Source organism: Acinonyx jubatus, chromosome E2 (assembly GCF_027475565.1).
Source record: "Acinonyx jubatus isolate Ajub_Pintada_27869175 chromosome E2, VMU_Ajub_asm_v1.0, whole genome shotgun sequence".
Lineage (NCBI taxonomy): Eukaryota > Metazoa > Chordata > Mammalia > Carnivora > Felidae > Acinonyx > Acinonyx jubatus.
This window is the reverse complement of record NC_069396.1, coordinates 23,508,160-23,521,326: the sequence shown is the minus strand read 5'-3', so window position 1 is coordinate 23,521,326 and position 13,167 is coordinate 23,508,160. Positions and strand designations below refer to the sequence as shown.

At 37.1% G+C, this 13,167-nt stretch overlaps 1 protein-coding gene across 4 annotated transcripts in view; it reads right to left on the bottom strand.

Moving 5' to 3' along the window:
• Positions 1-13,167, bottom strand: part of CDH8 (cadherin 8) — a 363,670-nt gene that overhangs the window by 166,814 nt on the left and 183,689 nt on the right. For all 4 annotated transcript variants that reach the window (XM_053211373.1, XM_053211374.1, XM_053211375.1 and 1 more), the window contains one exon: positions 4,061-4,228. In XM_053211373.1, coding sequence (XP_053067348.1) covers positions 4,061-4,228 — 168 coding nt within the window. The remainder of the gene's footprint in view (positions 1-4,060; positions 4,229-13,167) is intronic.

The window sequence follows — 13,167 nt, the reverse complement described above, 5'->3', positions numbered from 1 at the left end:
CAGAAGAAGAAGTGATCCCTCTTCGAGACTCTTCTGAGATATAAAACTTATTCAACTGTATGTTTACCAAGCATATATTTGGAGCAAATTTACATCGGGATATGAGGGAGTCTATGTGAATGTTCTTTCCAATTTGCTGTATAATCACACCGGCTGCCCATGGGGATATTCATTGTTGCCCAACATAAAATATTACGCTAATTTCAGCACAGAAAGATGTAATGTGTAACACACTGAAAGTCACTTTTGAAGTTACCTTTATATTTACAGACCTGTAGACCATTTTTGATAACATCCAATTACTAAACTTCTGCTGTGCCCTGCAGCAAGCTGTTCAGACACATGAAACAGTCCTCCTGTTACTAAAGTCCTCATTGCTCTGAAGACCACAAATCCTACTTCCAAGACTCTCTAGGCAAAATACAATCATAGTGTATGTTCATTCTCCTGTGGGGCCAGTAAAACGTGTCTGATTAGTGGTAGCAGTCCCATTTTTACTCAAATCACTTTAGTTGTTGTATTGGTGTCACTCATTTCATTGGTAGAGGGAAGAGACCATAACCCCTGGCCATTACCACTTCAGTACACACCGGCGCCACATCTGCCAACTCCCGCATTTCTTGCCTGAGGCTTTTTTTCTGGCCTTCAGAACCCATTTTGCCCACTGCCTGTCAGGCTTTAACTACCAGAAAATTAATGCCCTCTCAGAAGCAGCCCTCAAAGACTCACACAACTTAGGATATAGACTCCCAGGCTCCTCCCCTTTCTGGTAGGGTAACCTTGAGCTATTTCTTTTCTTTTGTCTATTTACAGTGTTGCAGAGTTTCCCCGATGGGATAAAGCTGCAGTTCCCCCACAGTCGTAGCCGGCTTCATAATGCACATTATCGGCTCTCTATCCTTCTCTCGCACACATCCTCACTTCCCCACTGGCGTTTCTTGGGATCATCTCCAAGATAAACTACTTCTAATCAAATTCCTGTCTCAATGCCTGTTTGTGGGGAACCCAAAGTCAAGGCAATCAGGAAGTTTTAGTCCCGCTGGAACCAAAACAAGGGAATAAATAAATATTCGATGAGCTATAAAACAAAAGGAAAAATTAAATCTAGAGAACATTACCCAATTCTAGTTGGAACTCAATCACTGAGTCCCTTGGATAAACTAGGCTCATTCTACCCAATCTAACAAGATTATTTCCTATGATGGGTAAGGTTTTCTTCTAGCACTAGCACACTTTTATTTAATGATGAAATAAAAATGTCTCCTTGAATCATGAAATAATGGGACTGGGGAACAAAAATGTTTTCCAAATAGTTTTGCCATAAGGTAGGCACTGAAAATCCACACATCCAATACAAGTCTCCCAATTCTCTCATAATTAGTGTAATGATTCCATTTCCTTCAAACTTTATATTCCAGTTAAGGTTTGAGATGATCCCTCTAGGTATGCTTGTTAAGGCAATAAGCCAGCAAGGGGCTTCACCTTGCTGCTAGTCCTACATCAGGGAGCTTTGGGAAGCCAAGCAAATGGAACATTTATCCATTCCTATTCTGCTCACTCATCTCTATTAGTGTGATCATAGTTAATAGTTATTACTGCTAAGAAAGGGAACACTTTTGAAACTCACCTGCCACTGCTGAATTGAAACAATCATTTTCTGAGAAAGAAGAGTTGCATATTAGATCCTTAACTATAATGGCAACTGAAAAGGAAAGAAGAGAGCTGGGGAAAGGATAGGAGAGATGGTATTCTCCATTTCAATAATTTGGTTAAAAAGGGTTGCATTGTTATCAGATTTATGCATAGCCAGAAGTGAAAATGCTGAAATTCCTAATGAAAATTCATCCTTTCTGTTCTTTTTACCTTTGATTTTTTTTCTGCAGGTAAATTCTCAAAAATACCTTAAATGTATCATTTTCAACACCCCCCCCCCATCCGTCTCTCTCCCTCTCCCCCTACCTCCCTCTTCATCCCTCTCCCTGCTCTTCTCTCTGTTCAGTGGCACCTGGTTGGCTCAGCTGATTGAGCATCCAACTCCTGGTTGTGGTTCAGGTCATGATCTCACAGTTTGTGAGATTGACCTCCACATCAGGCTCTAGAGGCTGACAGTGCGGAGCCTGCTTGGGATTCTCTCTCTCTCTCCTTCTGTCTCTGCCCCTCCCCTGCTCATGCTTGCTCACGTTCTCTCTCTCTTTTAAAAAATAAATAAATAAACTTTAAAAAATTCTCCTAAAAAAAACCACAACAGGTTCTCCTATGGTATTCCCTACCATAGCAAACAGCACCAGCATGCATGTAATCCCTCATTGCAAAAATGTGAAAACTCACTTCTTCAACTGAGAATACAACATATCCTTAAAGTTTTGTTATCATTACCTCTTAAGTATCTGTCACACCTATACACCTTTCTCCAGTTCCACAGAGACCACCCTGGCTTGCTAGCTCTGCCATCACTTTTCACATGAATGCTTATGCACACCCTTCAAGTGGCTGCAGTGTGGAGAACACATTGGAAGGAGGCCAGATTTCATTTTCTCTTATTTCCCTGGATTCCAATTCTATTACTTTACCTATAATGTAAAACCTTTTAATGGCTTCCCAGAGATCTTAGAATAAAGATCACGATACTCAGAATGGCCTCCAAATCCAAGTATGGCTAACTCTTGCCTAACCTAACTCTTTAGACTCTGTGTTCCAACTGTAGTAGGATTTTTGTAAGGTTATTTATTTACTGTGAAAGACAGTGGGGAGGGGCAGAGAGAGAGGGAGAGAGAGAATCCCAAGCAGGCTCTTCACTATTAATATAGACCCCTTCACAGAGCTCAATCTCATGAACCATGAGATAATGACTTGAACAAAAATCAAGAGTCAGATGCTCAACCAACTGAGCTATCGTGGGGCCCCTATTATAAGATTCTTTTAATTCTCACCTAGGGCCATATACCCTTCTTTCACAGGACTTTGGGATATCCTCTTCCTCCCATTGCCATGACCACACCCCCACTTCCCTAGTTTCATCTTGTTCCAGCTAATTCCTAGTCATCACTCATGTCTCAACTCAAGAGTCTCCACATCAAAAGGTCTTCACAATGCAGTTTGTCAGAGTATTTGGATAAGTGCTCACAAGAAAATGGTTCTGTGGAGCACCTGGGTGATTCAGTTGCTTAAGCATCCGACTCTTGATTTTGGCTCAGGTCATGAACTCACGGCTTCATGACACCCAGCCCCACATTGCATCGGGCAGCATGGAGCCTGCTTGGGATTCCCTCTCTTCCCCTCTCTCTGCCCTTCCCCTGCTCATGCTCAATCTCTGTCTCTCAAAATAAATTAAAAATTTAAAAACAAAAGAAAAAAAAAGAAACGGTTCTGTGAGCGTACATAAAATTGGAAAACAATGATTGTCTCCCTGATTCATGGATGGTGGCTGCCTCGAATTTTGTTGAGATGCTTCTGAGGCAGAGCCTGGCTTTAGTAAGGATGAGTAGGATCAGTGATCACTAATGGCTGAAGGAGCCACAGGAAGTCACAGGAAAGAGTGTTTATTTTTGCGGCCAGTATACCATACACAGCGTATCTGCTTTCCCCTCCTAAGGCACTACAGATGTGGTTCCTCTTATACAACAAAGTGGGACTATTGATAGAGCACTATCTGAGGTGCATTGTAATTACTCTCTCAAGTTCACAAGGGGAGGTACCAGGGAATGGAGAACTAAGCACAATTCTTGCAGTCAGATGTTCTGTAACTGACTGGTTCTAACTCTTAGCTACACTATTTACTATACCCTAAATATTTGGAAATTTTCTCAACTTCTTTAAAATCTGTAAAATGAGAATATATTTATTACCAAAATGACAGGAGAGTTGGTTGTTTCATATCTATGTTTGTGTGTATGTGTATATGTGTGTGTATACACACAGACACACACACATTGGCATACCTTGCATATAATAAACATTCAATGATTGCTGTCAGGTTTTTGGATATTGCTAAAAATTAGAAAATAAATTAATACGAAAACATTGTAATTAGATATTCACCCAGTGTAGGGAACAAACTTACTTTGGGCAAATTTCGGAGGATTGTCATTTACGTCGGTAAGGGTCACTGTAAGTGTTGTGGTCCCAGACAGGCCACCAGAGTGTCCACCCATATCTTTGGCTTGAATAACAACCAGGTATTCCTCCTTGGCTTCTCTGTCCATGTTGGGAAGGGCAGTTTTTATAATTGCTGAGGGGGAAAAATGGGAAAATGACTTTCAGGAAGACAGCTCATTCAAAATGAATGTGTGCATTTCTCTCTATCTCTCTCTCTCTCTCTCTCTCTCTCTCTGTCTCTCACACACACACACACACACACACACACACACACACACACACACGCCTACATCAATTCCCCACTCAGATAATCTTCTGTTTTCTTTTGCCTTTTAACTGGTGTGCATCAGTGATGCCAACACTGAAAGATTTCAGTCACAGACATTAGTGGCTAACTTGCAAAAATACATTTTATAGTATATAAAAAAGAGAACTTGCAAAAATATACATTAGAAAGTAAACTGAATGCATACTGTTGCCTACCAAATTAAAGTATCAATCAAAACATGGCCTCATCTACCCAGGAAAACCCTGGAAGTGAAAGAATCTTACAATTTACCACAGACTCCAGTTCCCCTACAAGAGGAGTAAATACATAAATAGCTTGAAGGCTCTGAGGTCAAAGATAAATTATTCTGAAGCTCACAAATACATCAGAGAGATGAAAGAAATAAATGCATTATTAGAATCAACTCAGATGAATAAAACACCAATCAGAATTAATGTAGGCGAATGTCTAAATCCAAAGGTACTATTCAACATTTATATTTTAATTAGTTAGCTACATTTTTTCCATTGTAAAAGTAATACAAAATTTAGAAAAAAATTAAAAACAGAGAAAAGAGAAAGGAGGTAAAACATAAGATCATACAAAATAACAGAACATCGTCAGTGCTAAAATGTTAGCTTTTTCCTTTCTGATATATTTCAGGGTTTCATCCATCTGCTTCTTTATGTGTTTCACCAGTAATTTAATATTCTTGTTAAAGATACAAAATTTGGGTAGATGCTTCTGAAGTTATTTTGAAAATCTTTATTTAGCCCTCTCCTTACTCTCATACCTCTTTTTATAGATAAATATTGCTAACATTTTGATGTGTATAATTTCAAAGCCATTATAATGTATATTCATACAAATGTGTATATGCATATAAACATTTAACCACAAATGTGGTCATGATACAGGCACTGTTTTGGGACTTTCTTTTATCACAGAATAGATATCTTTGAGATCTCTTTTGTTTGCTCACTAGCATCTAGAGGTCCAACTCATTACTTCTTTTAACTGCATGATTGTTCATTTATGAACATACTATCAGTGGATATTCCAGTTATTTCCAGTTTTTCCCATTTCAAAGAACAATGAGATCCCTTACAGTGGTGACACTATATTTTTTCTGTGTTCTGCAGTTTTATTTAATTCTGTGTCAAAAAATACACCCCCACACACCATATTGGTAAAAGCCCATAATAAAAATTATTGTGACTAGCCCAAAACATTCTTGTTGAATAAGTGTGAGTTATGTCTCTGGCCCAAGTAATATAAAACTTTCTGGATTAAAGAGAATTTCCCCTGCATTTCTAACCCCAGGGATATCCTACACGTTTGGTTCAAATGGAAGATGGGCCACTATCTGGCCATTTCCAAAGTTGTAATCCTGTGGGTTTTTTTTTTTTTTGTTTTGTTTTGTTTTGTTTTTGTTTTTTGGGGTTTTTTTGGTTTGGTTGTTTTAACTCTTATGATCTAATTAAATCATCTGTCTGTAAAAGATTTACAAAGAGTTCAAGTCCCTGAATTATTCGAATAGCAGGCGAGGCACAAGAGTACCCAGGGAAATCTATCCCACCCAGACAGTGTGCAGGCTCTAAGAACAGCTGTGAGTTCTGATGTACTTTATTACACCTTGAAACCACTTTTATATTCAAGACTCCCATTCAGGGAGCACTAATTGGTTAACCGTGCTTATTTGGAAATATTGACAGTAACATAATATTTTTCAATATAATGGCTTATTTCAGGATTTGATCATATCAAAATATAACTCGTGAGCTAAGACAACAACAACAAATAAAGCCTCATCATTAGCATGATGGGATGCCAATATGGCTATTCTGCAATGGATATATATTTCATAACTCAGAATACCTTCATTATGGGCCCAATTCCAGTAGGAAGCATTAGAAAATTGTTTTACTCCCATGATATTTACACAAGTGTGTGTCAAGTTTAGGTACCATCACATTCTAAGTTCATCATAAATTAAAGCCATCCTTTGGACTTTGGAATTTAATATATAACATCTAATAATCGGAGGTAACTGATATAATTACCCAAGGAAGACATAATTTTTTTTCCCCCAAAGAAGTGGATAGGTTGAAGTCTATGCAAGAGTCCTTTCAGGTTACTTCAGTGGAATAATTTTGATAATTTCCTCAGAGTCAGAGAAGTTTGGTATGTATTATTCTCATCATTTTTTAAAATACATCATGAGAGTGTAAATAAAAAAAAAAAAAGACTGTGATATCTCTCAGACATTCAGAATTAAAATAATATTGAGGCTCAGTTAAAAATAGCATACCCGGGCTAATCTGTATGAGTTATATCAAAATATATGTGAAGCATCATGATGAGAGCCTTGCTTAAATGGGACAAAAAGAGCTCCATGGGTCTCCACCTATGTTTACGCCTTCCTCTATAAAAGCAAGCAGCCTCACACTACCTTATAGGCATATCTACTGAGAAGCTGGAGTCCCTTTACAGATGCTCCTTCATATTGAAGTCAAGCAAGTTTGGTTTCTTATGTTATTCTCACACTTAACTACTTTTATTACCATGAACAAATTATTAAACTCATCAGGATTCAGTATCTTGCCCTGTCAAATGGTGATAATAAATCAGCCTTCCATTGTGGTTATACTAAGATTATGTGAGATAATTCATGTAAAGTTCTTCACACACACTAGTTATCCAACTATGCTACTCTCTTTCCCCGTTTTCCTTCCCAACCCAAATTTATTTAAATGCCTCTTTGGATGGTGGTTAGAGTGCTGAACATTCTCCAATTGCCCCTCCAGATCCACTTTCCAGCATTTCCTACCTATTCTTGGCATGGGACAGCGACCTTTATGGATTGCTTCAACGAACTTCCTTACTTTCTGACTCTGCATTAGATTCAACCAACACACATTACCCAAGGAGATTGGGAGGATGTAGCAGGGTGAAGTTCCAGACTCCCCAAATATCCCAGTCACATGTTTGGCCCACTCTATGGTTAGTCTTTTCAGGTATTACTAGAACAAAACTCTAGTATCCAATAGATGCCCCAATCCCTTGTTCTCTTGGGTCTAGGGGTAATGATCGCTCTTCTGCTGCTAGGCTTGAGGTTCTTTGTTATCCTGTGATGGTCTCTCTTAACTTGGCCAAGGTTTTGTCAACAGCTACTTATTAAACTCTCCTCAATTACCCCATTCCTGCCAAGACCCTATAAAATAGGGTCAGCATACTGGTTCATTACCCAGGTGTCAAAGATGTTTCCAGCACATCATTGTTAAACACACATCTACAGTTCAAAGAGTACTTCAATATAAGAACACATTGCTGTCCAAAGGGCTATTCTTTGAGACGGCAGGGCAGGCTCTTTGTTTCCCCATCAGTAAAAAGCGAATAAGAGCTATTCAGTTAAGTGAGTTGCTCAAGATGACCCAGCCAGAAAGCTGTACCTGGACATCTTCACACTTTCTCTTTTCTTAGACAATACTTGGAGTAGGTTTTCTAATTTCTAAGACAAGCAAGGAGTCTCCACAAGTTTTCTTTAGGGCATGCAGCACACTTCATGGACTTCAGTGCAAAACTGTATAATGAACAGCTCTTGTTTTCTGAGCTGCCGCTAGGCTCAATCTCATAATTAACAATGACTCATTAGAAAATTCAAGAAAGAATTTCTGGAGCATTGTTCCTGCTACCTGGTGGCCAAAAAGGCAGGCTAGGAAAAACCCCAAGTGACCTCAACCTTCCCATTTTTCTCCTTGAGTTGGGGCATCTCTACACTTGTCACTGAACCTTTTTTAAAATTCTTATTCAAAAGGGAGATCATGTCACCTACGTAGATGTTGTAAGATATTGATAAACTCCTAAAATACAAGCTTAAAGTTGCCTTAAAATTCCCTCTATTTCTCTCCTAAATTATATCCTTTGGTTCACATGTTCTCCCACACTTCAGGCTTTTTCTTTTATCGACAAAGAGATAACTTCTTTATTTTAAAAAGTATTGTTTGGTATCAAATACCACCTTGCAAAGAGCAGAAAATATAGTAAGTTCTTTTTCCTCTCAGATTTGAGAAGTCAAAAATTTTGACCTATGATACTAAAAAGTTACCGAAAGCCTCAGTTAAATGGCATTTTTATCCAGTTTCAACTTTGATTTTCAAACAGCATACAGGAGATCCCTACATCCTTTCTGCTGAAATAAACCAATTTAAAACACCTTTGATGGTGTTAATTTCAAATAACTTCCCATTCCCAAAGACAAGAATTGTGTCCCTCCTTTTTCACCAAAGTAGTCAAGCAAAATTAGTGCTCATGTCTTTCTACATGTTCATAGTCACACATTTTTGATGTCCAGCAGTATTCAGAAGATTAAATATTATACTTAAACTTCCATAATATCAGTCTGACAACAAATCAGTGTTTTCAATTTTATGGCAAGCAGTATCACAAAATGCTTTCTTCTGGGGTAGTGAAACTCATTGACGTTGGCATTTGATAAATAGTCTCACAAAGAAAAAGAAAATCAACTTAATTAAATATGGTAATACCAGGATTGACTTGCAGTTGATACAATTAAAAACATTACATCTTTTGGGGTGCTTGGGTGGCTCAGTGTCTGGCTCTTGATTCAACTCAGGTCATGATCCCAGGGTCATAGGATCGAGCCCCATGTCAGGCTCCATGCTGACTGTGGAGCCTGCTTGGGATTTTCTCTCTCTCTCCTTCTGCTCCTCTCCCTTGCTTGTGCTGTCTCCCTCTGAAAATAAATAAAACTAAAAAAAAAAAATCTTCTTTCTTTGACTTTTGTAAATTTCCAACTCAGTAACGGTTCTAGTATTTATACTTAAACCCTTTACCTAGTTACTCTAGGATAAATCATGGAACATCCTTGGGAGAAACCTTTTCTTTTTCTTGAAAATAAGAAGCTCTAAGATTTTGAGAAGAAAAAACACACATACACAAATTGGTGTTAAGGAGAATGAGCCTGTTCTGCTGGAGTCTCAATAGCATTAACTATAAAATAAATTCAGAAAAAGGAATATAAATCATCACATTTTAGAAGAATTTCCCTCAAACTTCATTTTGAAAATCTAATCTAATCAGAAAATTCATGAGAATTAATGAGAACAATCTATTCTCCATGAATTTAATTCATTGGAGGTTTTGAATCTGACACTGGAGAGCTGGGTGGGAAGGTTTAGGATGGGAGGTGAACCCTGGTAACAGAATTAAGAAGGGAGAGGGGGAATCACCTTGCCCTGCAACTGGTACATATTACCCTACTGTGAATAGATTTTCCTATATTTAAAAGACAATATTTTTATCTTAACCTTATTCAATCATATGGAGATTTCCCTGTTGCAGTAGTTTAAAAATTTAAGTCCTAGGTTGGCCTTAAGTTCTTCCTAAGTGCTAAACAGCTGTTCCTTCTGTCTCATTATCCAGGGAGTATTTCTGATTAGAATCTAGTGTCAGTCATCTCAAAAATTTAAAACGTGTGTGTGTGTCTGTGTGTGTGTGTGTGTGTGTATGTGTGTGTGTGTGTGTGTGTTTCCCATTGTCTTTAATGTTATCATTTGAGAAGCATTTTGTATCCGTCACGAAGACTTCTTTTTATAATTTCTGTGATATCACCAGATTGAGAGGCTTCACGAGAAAGGCAAGGAGATGCTGATTAACTCCTTTGTCATTCTGAAGCCTGATTACTGTAATTCACTCTTTGCAGGTTTCCCAGATTGTGCTGTACAAAGATTGCAGTTGATATAAAATGCTGTGCTAGACTCCTCTTTTGAATAAGACTTGTTGAACACATTATCCTGGTTATGAAACCACTAGCTTTGTTATTCCCAAAACTCTTGCCAATTCAATGTGCAATTATCATTTTATTATCTGTGGAACAAAAAATCTCTCATTTATGAGATTAAGTGGTACAAATCCACCAGGGAAAAGTTCCTTTTGGGGACCATATATTGTACCCACAACTCTCTGTTCTGCCCTGTGATTTGTACTCTATGCTGCCATGTATGAGGGGTAAAGGATATACAACCAGATATATATCCACCTTATCACTGAATTATAGCTACAATATAATAAGTGCAATAATGTCAAACTTGCACAGATATACCACAAAGGAGAAAACAAATCATTAGAAAACTCTTTAGCTTCCATAGTGTTCAAAAATGAACTCTATAAGGGGGCACCTGGATAGCTCAGTTGGTTAAGTGTCCAACTTCAGCTCAGGTCATGATCTCGCTGTTTGTGAGTTCGAGTCCCATGTCGGGCTCTGTGCTGACAGTTCAGAGCCTGGAGACTGCTTCGGATTCTGTGTCTCCCTCTCTCTCTGTCCCTCCCCCACTCTGTCAATAATAAACATAACTCTCAATAATAAACATGTCTCTCTCTCAATAATAAACATAAAAAAAAATTTTTAAATGAACTCGATAGGGTTCATTTTCCCTTGTGACTACAACTTATGAATTAGCTAGAAAGGTAATGTTAGATAGATGGATGATAGATAGGTAGATGTAAAGATAGATAATAGATAATAGATGGATAGGCAGATAGATACAACGGTCTGGATTTAGAGAAACTATATTTCTCATATATTTCTGGTGCTTTTGTAAAATATCACAACATAATTGTGAAGCTAATGAGTTAAATGTATCAGGAATCAAAAGCTTATTTATATACTTTTATCTGGTATTTTTAAAACTAAGAATTTATTTCAAGGAAATTATAAATTTTCCTTTCTCCAGATATCTCAAAGGTTTAGAGTAAGATGTTCACTTTTTTACATGATATTTTGAAAACTGTCAAGCAACTTAAATATGCAACAGTAGGGAAATATTAAATTAGTGGTGAAGGTTATAGAAATCAAACATATACAAGGTTAAGTGGATGTTTTAAAATTATGTTCTATAATTCCATAGCAACATAAAACATTTATAACAATTCTCAAATTTTAAAAATAATATATGAAATGATTATTCTATATTATAATGTGCTTATAAAATTTGGCAAAAAATACAAACAAAGATAATGTGACATGTTTTTATGAAGAAATTGAAGCTTGTCCCCTCCCCCAAATCTCCCAGTTCTTTGTAATGGAAAGCACAGGACTATAGGTATTAGAAAATGAGTTCTGGGGTTATACAGATGAGAATTTATTTTGATATGAGATTACCAACAATGTAATGTAGTGATCTTGGGTAAATCACTAAAACTCCCTGAGACTTACCTATATTATATGTAAAAGGTTATTAACTGTTATATAAGAATTTAAATTTGATATTATTACATGAAAAATAAAAAGCCAATGTCTTTCTTTATACATACAGAGATATATGACATCCTCACAAAGATATATGTAAATGTACGTTTTTATATTTCTTTTTACATACACATATCTAATGTATATATATATGTATATATACACACACACATAAGTATACTCAAAGTTATATATACATCATTTTGTATATACATTTTATAAATATATACATATACGTGTATATATATATGTAAATAAAAATTAAGTATCAGTTTAGTGATAATAATTAAACTTACCTTAACTTAAAAAATTAGAAACAAAGACTATATTCAGTGATGCTACAATGTATGAACATCTCTTATCAACTTCAAAATAGTAATGTCCCCACAGTGCTTTCCAGGTGACAGACAAAAATTTTTTTTTGCATTCAAATCTCTACTGCATGATTTGTACCCAAACTCAACTTTTACTATAACATTCTACACAGCATATGCCCTTGATTCCCCAGATACTTACCTTTCTTCAGATTTTTCCAACAGACTTTAGCACCTTCACTATTCTGTGTGGATAATGCAGTCTAGACCACCCTTGCCCTTTACTAGGCCTCTTAAAATTCCATCCATCCATTCAGGCCCAGCTCTGGTGTTTCAGAGGCTAAGAAGGCTTCCCAGGTAGTGCTAATTACTCTCTTCCTTTCGATCTTCTGCACCTTTGCTAGCCACTTTCTCATAGCATTAACTTTCAAGTCTCTTCTCCTCTTCATCACTTCCCCTAGGATTTCAACCTGTGCTGATAGTAAATCACTGTAGACAGAAAGCATGCCTCACTCATTCCCATGCCCAGAACCAAACACAATTCCTGCACATGATAAGTATGGACAATTATAGGAGAGAAAAAGACAATACAAGGGAGAAGAAGAGAAGGTAGAAGAAAGTGAAGAGGGAGGAAAAAAGACAAAATAAAACGTTAATTGGGGGCTTTTCCAGTTGCTCTGGGAGCTCAGAGCTAGACTATGGAAGCATGCAATATTAATACTTGTCATGTCTCAGGGACCAGATGCATTTTTTTAAGTCTTGCCACCTCCAAGGCTCGAGGGAGGCTCAAGGACTACTCCATTCCATCCCAAGGGTCATGATCAATTTGCCAAGAGAAAGGACCTAACACTTCAGTGAATGCTGGTGAGGAGAGTGTGTTTTTCATATTAAAGAACCTAAGTGTTCTCGCTGCTCCTCTAGGTATTTTACCTGTTTCGTAATTGACACTTGTATTTATTAAATGCCTCAGTATAAACTTGTGGTATAGTTTTCTACTATTTCAGATAGCCTCAGGATTACTCAGAAAAAGGGGTGATGCTGATGAGTTCTGCATCCTGTAACATTTCATATACATTTGTGTGTTTGTATATGTATATACATATATATGTATATTCATATATAGAGGACATCTGATTTTTCCTAAAATAATTCATAGGAAAACTTAGTTGGAAATCTATTGTCACATGAATATTATGGATTTTGAATGTGGCTCAGCAATG